Here is a 12968-nt window from a genome sequence, read left to right on the forward strand (position 1 = left end):
TTTGAAAGACTGACACTGGCCACTTGAAATGACCAATGTATGCCCTGTACTCACCAGAGACAAAACTAAGATAGCTCCTGAAATTCTAGCTCTGAACTTTGCAACTACATCACATGCTGATGTAATGGCCAGAAACCAACAAATGAGCTTCTATCCAGGTCCATATTGTGCTTATATGCCTTCAGCATCAGTCTTAAATCTCAAGTTTTGGAGCTCAGCTCTTCAATTTCTGCTATGTAATGCTGACTTTGCTCTAAAGGAGAGGTAAAACCAAGGGCACACATAAATGTAAGATAGCTTTCATGCCTTTTGAGCAGGAAAATGGGAAGAAGTGTGTTCTTCTATCTGTCAGGGCACCCTGTCTAGCTTCATCCACATGAATATTTGTCATGTATTAAATGCTGGGACTCACCAGCTTTACCCCATGCGGAGCTGCAGCATGGAATGGAAACCAAAGGAGGACCAAACTAGACTTGCCAAGGTACAAAGGCTATTTTGGTGATGAGCACCCTGAAAGCAGAGCTAGTAAATGATGCCACTGGGCTGCAGCTCCTGCTGAGAGCACAGGATTCCCTGCCATCCCCTGGGGAAGCCAGCCAGCCTGCTGGGCAGGGAGGCCAGCAGCATCCAGCCCTTGGATGCATGGAGCGACAGAGTCTTTATGGCTGAAAGGAGTCACAGGATTAGCAGCAAAACGAGTGCTGCTGTGGTTAAGCATCCCCTGGGAACGATGGGAAGTCAGTGCAGCCTCCTGGCCACCTCACTCGTGTGTCAATCTGAGAGCAAAGCAGAAGACCAACAGGTTTTGTCATGCATTGACACCCTTTTGGATGCAGCTTCAGAGGGCATTGCTCGGGGGTGAGGAGATGCTGGCACTCAGTGGTCCAGGGCAGAGAAATGGGGTGTGCTTTCCTGCATGTTCCTCCCTTCCCTGCCCACATTCATTTGTATGGTCAATGTTGATCACAAAACTCTAGGATGGCCCTGAAACATTAATGGGGAAGAAGCTGTAGAGCTTTTTGCAGCAATTCCCAACAGTCTGCAAAAAGGAAAGGAAGCAGAAATACTTAGGACCTTCCTCCCGTTCCCCAGATGCTTGTTCATTATGAATTGTTCTCATGGACTTGCATGAAATATCAGAAACAGCAGACCCACAGGAAAGCTAAAGGGAATTTGGGATCTCAGCAGCACTCCTGAGAACCAGGCCATGCATTGCCCTCTTCTGAGTCTTACAACAAGCACCAGATCCCTCTCCACCAGGACACCCTGAGCTGGGGCAAGCAAGTCAGGACAGGTACATCCAGTGCATCTTGATGCCAGGACAGGCATTTGAGGAACCCACTTTCCTGAGCCCTCTGTATCATACAGTAATTTAGACTGCAGTAATCCAGACTGCAAAGCAGAGAACACTGCTGTTCTGGTTTAATATTCTCCTGCAATCAAAATGCAAACCCTGCACCATTTGGTTGTGGGTGCGCAGAATACGGTGGGAATTGAGAAAGAGTAGGGATTGCACATGCCATTTTCTCAGTGGACTTCTCAAACCCTCGTCTGTTGCTGGTCACATCTTTGTCTTAAACACTGTATATGCAGGCCTGATTTATGACTACATAAAATATTATCCATTGGCTGCCACTATGCATATAATTGCTAAGCTCTCTTTTTCACAGCACAGTGAAAAAATAACACTTTTTCAGTTGTGCTGATACTCAGTTCTGAGTAATTCCAGCTTTCCCTTTATGTGTTTTTCACCCCTGCACAGTCTTCCTCTGGTACTTCCACCCCTCATTACTTCCCCCATTACACGCAAATAAAAGTTTCCCAAAGGCAAATCCTGTGGAATTCAGAAAACAGGCAAATTCAGATTGCTTTCCAAACCTTGGTTTGAAAACCTCGTGCTTGTTCTGGTGCCTAAACCAGAGCTGAGCTATTTCAAAAATCTGGGACCAATCAAGCAAAGCATTAAATAGACAAACACCAAAGCTATTTTTAACTTTGAAACATCTGAAACTTTAAAAATACCACATTTTCCCCATTATATACACACATATATACACATATATACATACATATATAAATAAATCTCTAAGTAGGATGCAGTTAGATTGAAGTGCTGTCATGGATGCAGCAGCTAAATCTAACTAGTCCCTGTGAACTGGTGTTTAAAGGAATATGCAATCCATCTTGGCCAGGGCTTGAGGAGGCAGAGAAAGAGGATGGCTCCTTCCTCTCCCATCATCTCACACCAGAATTTAACTCCTACCCTGGATCTTGGGGGTCAAGGACTGGATTATAACAAAAAAAGCATGGAAGGTGATGCAGGGAGGAAAAGGAAGAACTCCTTTACTCACTAGTTCACGGTGCCGTACCCCTTGGCTTTAGTAAATCCCACAGAAATGGCAACAACCAAGGCAGGGAGCCCTACAGGAATGAAACAAGAGAAAATTGGTCATTTAAGCTTATGTGAAGTTCTTCTCCCACTCGACAGCATAATACACCCCATTCTTCCCAGTGTTATTCCAGCACCATCTGTCCCAGCCTGGGTCTTTGACAGAGATTGAATTCAGGACCTTCAGAGCCAAAGCACGAACCCTTGTTACCTCTGCTAATGAAGTAAATGCCGTAAGCTGTAATCAGCTCATATCCTGCTGTGGTCTCAGCAGTTGTGTGAGGACTGACAGTACATGTGGATGCATAAAATAGATTTAATTTAGTCTAAGGTACAAAGGCTGGCCAGGAATATATAAAGATGTCGCTTGAAGATCGAATGTTCAGCCATGACCCAACACAAAGACACTAGCAAGGAGACTAAGGGCAATGTTCACTCTTACCATACTGTATGATGAATAAGATGGGTTCAGATCTCACCCCAGATGAAACAGAGAAAGAAAAGGAAACTGAGCTTCCCCTGTCCCAAAGAGGTCCCCTAAGTTTTGGTCCATGATCTATAGTAGAGCAGATCCATCTGAACAGCAACGGAACAGAGCATCAGAACATCAGGTCTTACTGAAAACCAGGATGCTTCTTGTCTTGCCAGAGACCTGCTCCTTTTTTTGTGCCCAAAAGAGGAATAAACTAAGAGAAACCAGCTGCCCTCAAGTAGACACACTTCATTCCAAGTGTCGCAAAGGATGAGCAGGTTGGTCTGTAGCTGGGATGCCACAATGTACATAGTATAATTTATCTTTTCAGAGCATCGTGAGCTAATGGTGTCAGCACAGAATGCTACTTCTGGTGCATAAAGGGGTGAAGCTATTGCCCTGATCCTGCTGCTAGAAGCTCCCATAACATTAGAATAAGGAGCATGAAGAAAACCTGCTGGTTATTGGCCTAAAACTCATCAAAAGGTTCTGAAATCACCGTGTCCTAGAATGACTGGGCACAATCACCACTAACAAAAGACACTATATCTTGCTAATAGTCTTCTGATCCTTCTTATCCCTGCCATAATAAACTGCTCAGGATCTACGGAGGAGATTGGGTACTTTTCTTGTTCACTAACTCCAGCCCAGCGTTCCCCTTTCCCTATAGAAATGCCTGGATATCAGCTAGTAACATCTGGTTGTTCAGCTATGGAGGTCTCCATGTGGCTTTTTATAGCCCTCCTCCATGTGACATGATGAATTAAGCTGTCTCAATGTTAAAGATGGGCAAATCCCATTAAGAATTAGCAGGATCAGTAGCCAGCTAGGATTAGTGCTTCTTGACAAGCCCCTAATGCTTGCGCTGTAGAGGTCATGGCGGGTGGCTGCAGAAGACGCTGTAGATCGAAGCGATGTGCAGACACAGCATCCAAACAATAACCCTGCTGGCAAGGTGGTCACTCAGCAATACAAATCATCACCAAATTGATTAATAGTGAGGGTCTGCAGCCAGCTGGGATGTAGAAGCCAAGTTGGCTGGAACATACAGCATTTGAGAGTTATCGTAAAGGGAAGTGTTTCTCCTCCCACATGAGATTTCCAAGTACAGCTCGTGCTCGACGACTCCAAAACCAAAAGGCAGTGGCTTTAAAAGATGTCTCCTTTTTCTTTCTTTCTTTCTTTTTTTCTTCTTCCTCTTTTTTTCCTCCTCTTGCTAACCCTCTTTCACACCTCATCTGGGTATATCCTGGGAGCTGTATTCACTGTGATGCCATCAATATGGCATCCCATTGCAAACACACCAAGGAACCACATGTGAAAGGACTTTTTCAGGAGTAGAGCTTGATGCAAGAGGCCCTGTGAAAGAGGAAAAGTTGGCAAAGACTCCACCAAAAATAGCAACTTGTTCTTTGCAAAGTGCTTCTCTTAGACGTGATAATTATGCAGAAACAGAGACTCAGGCTGTGAACTCATCAGCTTACAGGGACTGGCAAAGAACCAAGCCTGGGTAGGAGCCCCAGCTTGAGCTGAAAATGGAGCTGTACAAGCAGCATTAACTGAAGGTGGTAGCTATGCCATGGTAGCTAAGCCAGAGAGCATCACAGTGAGGGGTGCTGTATTCCTCTGTCTTGGGAGACCTGTTAATGGCCAAATCATAGTTAGGTGTGATTAGATTGGAAAAAGAATAATAACTTTCAATCTGGTTTTTGATTATTTGAAAGAAAGTTATTCCTAACTGATCTGTTCCGTACACTGTGGGTGGTTTGTATCAGCCTTCTAGGTAGTCACTCGTGTAGTCACAAGCAAGGTTTTAAGGGCTTTCGGCAGAAAGTGAATTGTACATTCACAGTTCCAAATAAATACATTAGAAATCTGTTTTGAAGAGTTTTGAAGTGAATTTTGCATTCACAAGTCCAAATAAATACGTTAGAAACCTGTTTCAAAGTGTTTTATATTGTCAGGGCAGGGAAGAATCAGATTGTGTGCTCCTCATGTCCAATAAGTACCAAGAACCATAAGTGTTATGAACAGAAGACCCACTCAGAGCCTGAGTTTCTGCGGAAATTGTGGTTGTAAAAAGACTGACAAAATTATGTCTTCTTTACTGGAGCTAAATATGATGAATGAATTGTTTCTAAGGAACACTTTGTCTGTCTGTTCTAAATAATAATATGAATAAAAGAAAATCTAATTGCTAAAATCTCTCAGCTGGAAAGGCAAAGTGGCATACCCAAGAGGAGAACAAAAACACAGGGAACAAACCTCACTGCTGATGAAAACTATTGTGGCTTCAATGAGCTACAGCTGACAGCAGCTGAGAACTTGGCAAAGACGGCTCAAACAAGGGCTTAGAGAAATGCTAATACGCAAAAGGGGGAAAAGGGGGAGAATCATCCCATGACAAAATTAATTGTGCTAATTATTTCAGATTATGCTCTTTAAAACATCTTTTTGGCCTCTTTCCTCTGAGAAGTGCCATTAATCCCAACTCTACAACAGGATGCTAAATATCAGAAATTCCCTTGCTGCCTCCATAGGCGAGAGTGCTCCTTATTTCTTGTCCTAACCTATTTCAGATGGTTACTATGCATCATTTATCAGCCAGCACATCCTAGCTCAGAGATAACTACCTTTTACTAGCAGTGCAAATTATGCTTCTACACATGTAGAGCGTTGGGGTGGTTTTAATCTGTACAGACTACAAATGTGAAAGCTGCTCATCCAAAATTCCCTTGGCTAACACACCCATCTGTCCCAGCAATTCCAAATCAGGAAAAAAACCCTTTTTTATTACCTAGAAAAGCTATTAGTCTGCATTCAATATCCCTGATGTTCCTTGAGTTGCAGTTTGTGTATAATCACGTTCATGAACACGCGCATATTCATGCACATAGTTTGCATGTATGTAGCTGTGCTCCTGCTACACACAAACGCTATATTTCAACAAGACAGTTTGTTTTCTGGCTATAAGCAAAAGCTAAGAGTGCAAACTTAAAGGGATGCAGGTGCTGGAAGGAGGACGGCTCTTGATGTGCCAGAATAAATCACATCAGGGCTCTCCGTAAGCATCAGAAATACTTTGCCTGGGGTGAAGTGCCAGACTTCAGTAGTAAAATGAGACGCTAATACAGCTCAGATGCACAACGCTTTCCCTCTCCCTTTCTCCTTTTCATCTGCTTGCTTTTGAGCAACTTTTTGTTCAGTTGCTTCTTTCAAACACACACTTGTTATTGCTTTGAAAGGGCAGGTTATGGGTTTGTGTTTGTTTTCGACTACAGAATGCATCATTTAAGGGTAATAAATTAAACATATGGAAAAGGGAGAAAAATTAGGTACAAGCATCTGCACCAGTCTCAGTTTATTTGTCTACGAAAGGCCCTGCTGCCATGGAGACAGGATTTCAGAGCTTGCTTGACTCTGGGTTGCACATAGAAGGAGAAAGCAAGAAAGAGACCCAAACCCAGGAGAAACCACCCCCAGCACTCCCTTTCAAAACTCAGCCACTCTTGACTCATCTCTTTTGTGTGACAGGACTTAATGCTCTTGCTCACGCTGTCTTTAACCATTTCAGCCCTGCTTGACACCCCTGAAAGCATTGAAAGCTTCTCCTCAGACCCAGCATCCTCACCCCATCCAAGACACAAGAAGCGCTTGCGGATGATGCGGTTCCGTAACCGGCCTGTCACGGCCATGTAGGACTGCCAAGCCTCGGTCAGCACCCAGCAGAAAGAGGAGAGGAAGAAGAAGTGCAAGAAAGCCGCCACCAGCGTGCATATCACCTGGAGAGAGGAGGAAAGGAGGACACGTGAGAGGAGCAGCAGGCGGAGAGAGCAGCGGGCAGGAAAGCAGAAGGTGCAGGGAGATGCTTCCAAACCAGGCTCTGGAACGCAAAGTCATGAAGATCAAGACACAAAAAGACATTTTAGGAAGAATCAGCCTCCCCCACAAGGTTTGACCTAGGAAAGGACTAAAGTGTTTGCTTCACATTTAAGTACTGCATGGAAATTGGCTGCATGAGCTCTATGAAAAACCCAGGATTAACACCTCCCTGAAGTCTGATCCTGCATCCCATCCTGGTGCTTTCTTGGCTTCAGCAACATATATTTATCCTCCAAATGATCACATCCATTGCCACCATCCTTTTGGGGAAGTTGGAGCAGTTAGGAAGTCGTGCACCCATCTCAAAAGGTTTCCAAAGCACCATGTTGTTGGCAGCTGAGCCATAAAATGAAATCAGAGGAGGGCAATTTAGATGGTGTCCCTGCCAGGGAAGGATTGTTATGTGAAAGAGTTAAGCTGCGAGAGCCGGGTGAAAGCACAGCTGCCAGGGGTTGGTAAGGACAGAAAACATGAGTGGTGCATAGTTGTACAAGGGTATATAACTACTAACAGACGGGAAAAAAAAAGGAAAGGAAAAAGAAACCTACATTAGAAAGAATTTCATCATGGTGAGCTCTACAACTCATTGGGAAATCTCTCAAGGGAAGTGCAGGGAGCTTAAGCCGTTTAAAATTAAAGTGGGGAAAGTACTAGCAAATGCATTATGAAGAGCAATCCTGTAGTGCCAGGGAGATGGACTGGAAAGCTGAACAGCTCGCCTTTGTTTTTAGCTCAGCAAGGCCAAATCCTTCACTGGTGCAAATTGGTGCCGCTCTGTTTAACTCTGCCAGTTTTCCACCATCTATGAGTTGGAAACCGTGAATCAATGTACACAATAATGGAAAGAAACTCCAAGTGGCTCCCAAGGAGGAGGGAGAGCAAATAAGACTTTAAAAGTGACTCTTGATCGGATGCAAAATGGTTTAAGACATTCAGGCCAAGGGGAGGGGGAAGTTTGTAGTGAAGAATTTCTCTGCTTTGAGTTCTATCAGGAAACATGGACTTTGGGTTTACGGTCAGTGAACCTTCCTCTTTTTTCACCCACCAGCATCTTTTAACACCAAGCTCTCATGCATGGAGTGTCTTTTATCATGATTTTATTGGATTGCTCTCAATTCATACACTGGCAGAAAACGATGTTATCAGAGGCTGTGAATAAAAGGAAGACAGTGTGTCCTTTGAGACAGGAACTGTCTTTTTTTGTTCCATATTTGTATTTGACACCAAAACCCTTGGTACTTTGCTTATAAATGGATTCTGGATAACAGTTCAGCACAAATAACACAGCTCAATATGATAATTTCCATTTTTACATGTGAAAAGGTGTTTGCTATTCATAAGCTTACAGCCCTACATAGAACAGCCACACAGGATGTTTTCTGGAATTTTAGGAGACTGCTATTTTAGAATACCAGATAAAACACTGTTCATTTTACCATTCTGATTTTGTTCTGCCCAGTTTGTCAGCAGTTTGTAAAGGGGAGAAAAAAACCCTTTTGCTTTCTAATTTTACACCAGAGAGATATATTTTCGGGCTATTTTAGTCTCAATTGGGTAGTTTTAATAGAAAGGCAAAGAGAAGAGGAGCACAACAGACATATGCACATCTCAACTGGGCCAGTATAAACCCATTTCCTGAAACCAGGCTGTGAACTTGGCCAGTTGATGGGCAAGCACATATTTGCTTCTGCTACCTCTGCTTCAGGTTTTTCTTGCCTTGTAAAGATAAAAAACCCAACTCCATGAAGGCCAAGCACCGGGATATGATGTCCCAAGCTGCTGCTAAAAGATTGAGCAGAGCTTGTCAGTCTGTCAAGGCCATTAGCCCATGTTTTCCTTTAAGAGGGGAAATCAGTCTCCTTGCAGCACGTAGCCATGCCTTTGAGATATGGCCAGTTCATGCAGCATTCATTTCTTTTGTATCATGTAATTGCTGACTGTAAGTTTTTAGCCTTTTCCCAGGCCTTTCATCTTCAAAGAGCTTAGTAAATCCAGGCATGGAATCTTGCCTTTGAGGTTACACGGATGAAAATCAAGGGAGAATCTGGCATTTCCAGGGCAACAAATAGCATAGAAATTCTCCCCTCGTAAGTGTAATTATAAATCAATCACAAACATCTTAATATGTTCCATTATCAATAATTGAATGTGAATAAAATCTTCATTTACACTCTTTGGTCTCTTTTCTGTATAGTTTTCTTTCTCTGTTCCCTGCTAGAGACTGTTTACTAGATGGCTGAGAGGAAATCCAAGAATAACCTTTCTATTTATGGTGTTTCATGCATATGTATGTGCAAAGAGCTAATCTGCCGCATGCAATCGCAGCCGGGAGCTTTGAATCCCCACTGACGGTGAACACGCAGAATCATGTGAGAAAAAGCACAAGGGAGAACCTGGGCTCACAACTGTGCTCTGAAGGAGTGAGAGAGCATGAAGATATCTGCCTCTTGTCCTAGGGTGAAGCAGAATAACCAAAGAGTGGGTCCAGCCATGGTTTGCCATGTTGAGCATCCCTCTGTACGTCTTCCTATTGAAAGAAGCTCCTAGCACACACTTGGGGTTGCAGACAACACACCCTGGTAATCAAGAGTCCAGCTCATTCTTTCTCCACTTCTTTCCAACCATGTTTGCCATGAAAGACAGCTCTGCTTTGCAAAGTTAGCGTCTGAAGGGCATGTTTAATAGGAGCAGGGCTGTCTGGCTGCATGTCTCTGCGCTTCTCTGCGCACATATGACTCAAGCAGCTGTAAAACTTTTCCTCAAACAATGTACCCTTAACCTGAAGGGCCCTCCATAGAAATTAATCCCTTTGATTCATTAAAACCTTAGGGCTTTTCTGCAGAAACACTTCCAGAAGTGACAACATGTTCTGGCTGCCAAAGCACAGGCTGGAAAAAATTGGCTGGTCACTGGTTACTGTTAATTAAAGCCTACATTTTGACTTCTGAGTGAGATTTTGGCAGCAGGAGTAGTGAAGAACACTTCTTCCTTCACTTTTCTATTTAGTGGAGTTAGGAAAGGTTGGAGCACTTGGGGAGATGGGAAAATGTACGACAGGAAGATATTAATCATAGAATCACAGAATGGTTTGGGTTGGAAAGGACCTTAAGATCACTCAATTCCGACCCCCTGCCATGGGCAGGGACACCTCACACTAGACCATGTCACCCAAGGCTCTGTCCAACCTGGCCTTGAACACTGCCAGGGATGGAGCGTTCACCACTTCTTAGGGCACCCTGTGCCAGTGCCTCAGGACCCTCACAGTAAAGAACTCCTTCCTTATATCTAACCTGAACTTCCCCTGTTTCATTTTGAACCCATCACCCCTTGTCCTATCACTACTGATGAAGAGTCCCTCTCCAGTGTTAATGATATGCAGTGATTTGTTAGGCCAAATACCAATGAGGAAACTGAAAGTGCTTTGGCTGGAGGAAAGTCATACAGGCAGCACACGCCTCTCCAGCTGTGTCTGTAAGGGAAGGCATGTACGTGCAACTGCTGCATGTGGCTTGACAGTCCATGCTATGCCTTCACTGCTGAAGTCACACTGATCCGCAGCAAGGCCCTCACTGTCCCCAGCTATGCAGCATGTACAATGCCTCTGGCAACACTTCCTACCCCAAAAAAGGTGTTTTTTTTGTGGCTGTGTGCATTAACATCTGCCAAGTGCTTTAAGCTCTGAGTATAAAAGTTGGTGGAGAAATAAATGTGAAGCTGAGAGATGTTGTTTGTTTGGGGTGGGTTTTTTTAAGCCTTTTCTCAATCTTCCTCTGTAATTTTTTGAATATAAAACAGTTAAAGCCTTTGCAAATAACCACATTTCTTTCCTGTGCCATGTGCCAGCTACTCTAGGCAGAGAGTCAAAAATATCACATTGGTTTGAATCAAAGCCCCGAGGATGCTGACAAAGTCTCCACAAGAAAATTGAAATGTGCCATTTAATCGTAGCTTTGACATGTTGCTAATGAGCAGATGGAGGAAAAATGAGGAAGTGCTGCCTGAATGGATTATTTCAGTGCTAAATCAGGGGGAAAAGCAAACAAACAAACAAAGCTCGACTGATCTCCTACCTTGTTCCGGGTCTGGGTCTGTCCGATCAGGATGAGGGCGTTGGAGGAGATGATGGATAGGCAGAAGTTGATAAGAATGACAGAGCGCTCTGAGCGAATATACCTGCAGCAAGAGAAGATGAGGAGGGGGATCCACCTTGTTACAGCTTGCATTTAGTTATCTCTGGAAAGCATCAACCAGGCTCTACAGAAAGGCCACGGTAAGAAATAGCCCATTTCCTGCAGATCTTGCATGTTAAACAGACAAGAACAAGGGGAAAAGGGAAGGGGAGAGCTTGGGTGCTCAGCCCATAGATCTCTTTATTCTCCCCCATCAATGCTTGGAGTTATGAGCATGAGTCAACAAACTAGTGGCCAGTCTGGTCCTTAGTCTGAGCCACTCCTAAACCAGTAGAGTTCTGCAAGTCTTCTTCAGCTCTGCTCACTTGAAAGGGGGCTTGAAAAGGAGCTTAAAAGAAAACATACAGGCAACACATGGAAAGATTCCCAAATAAGAAGAGCCACAGGCATGCTGGCGATGAAAGCAGATTACAAATGCATGCACCTCCACAACAAAGTGCTTGTGATTCAGCATTCCCCTTTGTTTAACCTAACAACCCATCCTGAAGTGATAAGTACTTGTGGCTTTTTTTCTCCCCTCCCACAGGTAGAGAGGTTTAACACTTCTCAAAACTAGGCCAAATACAGCTGTGGGTCTGTGGCACTGGGGATCCAAGTTAGGAAGCTGTTGCCTTCAGCACCTTGCAGGAACAAGCTATTTGTCACTTCTGATTTGCGGTGTGCAGCACAGCACCAACGCGCTGCTGGGGTACGTGCACACCGATTAACTCAAAGCACTGGCTGCGGAGGGAAGTTTCTTTGAAGGCACTTTTATGTCCCTAATAAAATTAAAAGGGAATTGCGAAAGTGCAAGGATTGAATTTAGGACCTGGCCGTAGAAACGCTTATACACGTGAATCAGCTCAGTTGATTCGGCCTGAATACCAGATGAGTGAAGAGTAGATGCTGATGCTTGGAGGAATTAGAAACAGATCTATTAATCAAGCAGCTCATGCCTGGAGGCTAATGCAGGATTATTTCCTATATTCCAGCACATCAACTATTTATATTGGGAATTTAATTTCATTAACTAATTTAAGCAAGAGTGAGTTGGTCGTGCTTTGGCTGCAGAGATTTGAGCTTCTGATTAGATGGGCAGGATGAGTTAGTGCACGTGTGCTCTGCCGAGGGTAAATCTGTTCTTTAGACCTACTAAAGGCTGCAAAAGTTTGATTTTCATTTCCCTCTGAGTTTTACCTTCGAACAAACATGAAACTTGAGGATTTGGTTTCCTGGTCACTGATGTGAAGTAACCTGAAGTCTATTGGAAACCTGGTTTACAGATAGCTCTCCCTTAAACTCACCCAACTCCAGATCAGACTAGGCTTCCAGCTCAGCTAGAAACTGGGTTTGCTGCCTGCAAAACAAGCCTCTGGTTCCTTTCATGGCCAATCTGATCCCAAATTCTGCCATTTCGTTGGACTCAGTACTATACTGTGTATCACCTGGATCCTATTCCATTTGTGGCTGGAGAGTACCAAGCCATCAATCTATGATGGTGTGAAATAAAACAGCAAGTCTCCAGTCAGCAGCTCCTAGGGGATAGAAAGGGAGATTTGGACCCTGTCCTAGTGGGAATGAGATGTAATAAATCCGTGCAGCAACACTATGATCTAACTGGCATTAGTGTGAACTTCAAAAATCTCCTTTGGTCAAAAAAGGGAAGAAATCAGTTGATCTTAAGTATAGACTGTATGTGAATATAAGGGAAGACTTTAGATGTTTTAGATGTCTTTAGATGTTTTCCCCCATTAAAAAAACCTTTCCTTTCTCCATGCTTCCCATGGAGAGTCCATCCTCTTCCCCAGGTCCCTGAACCTCCAGAGAATGAGACGTGGGCTGGCAGAATCAGAATCATTTAGGTTGGTGAAGAAACTCTCGAGTTCCCAGTGCAATCTCTGCCCAAGAATGGGCTAATTTCAAAGTCAGAGCAGCTTTCCCAGGGCCTTGTCCTATCAAGTTTTGAAAATCACCAAGAGCAGAAATGCCACCAGCTCTCCCAGATGACTTCTTACAGTGTTGAACTGCTCTCATGGTGAAGGATTACTTTTCTTTA

General features: G+C 43.9%; 1 protein-coding gene across 2 annotated transcripts in view; it reads right to left on the reverse strand.

Moving 5' to 3' along the window:
* Positions 1–12968, reverse strand: part of ADGRB1 (adhesion G protein-coupled receptor B1) — a 285153-nt gene that overhangs the window by 49679 nt on the left and 222506 nt on the right. For both annotated transcript variants that reach the window (XM_061447600.1, XM_061447599.1), the window contains 3 exons: positions 10814–10916; positions 6493–6643; positions 2352–2421 (listed from right to left, as the gene is read on the reverse strand). In XM_061447600.1, the coding sequence (XP_061303584.1) occupies positions 2352–2421; positions 6493–6643; positions 10814–10916 (324 nt within the window). The remainder of the gene's footprint in view (positions 1–2351; positions 2422–6492; positions 6644–10813; positions 10917–12968) is intronic.

Source organism: Pezoporus flaviventris, unplaced genomic scaffold, assembly GCF_033815535.1.
Source record: "Pezoporus flaviventris isolate CSIRO_AGI_PZ_B2104156 unplaced genomic scaffold, CSIRO_AGI_Pfla_v1 ptg000007l, whole genome shotgun sequence".
NCBI classification, from domain to species: domain Eukaryota; kingdom Metazoa; phylum Chordata; class Aves; order Psittaciformes; family Psittacidae; genus Pezoporus; species Pezoporus flaviventris.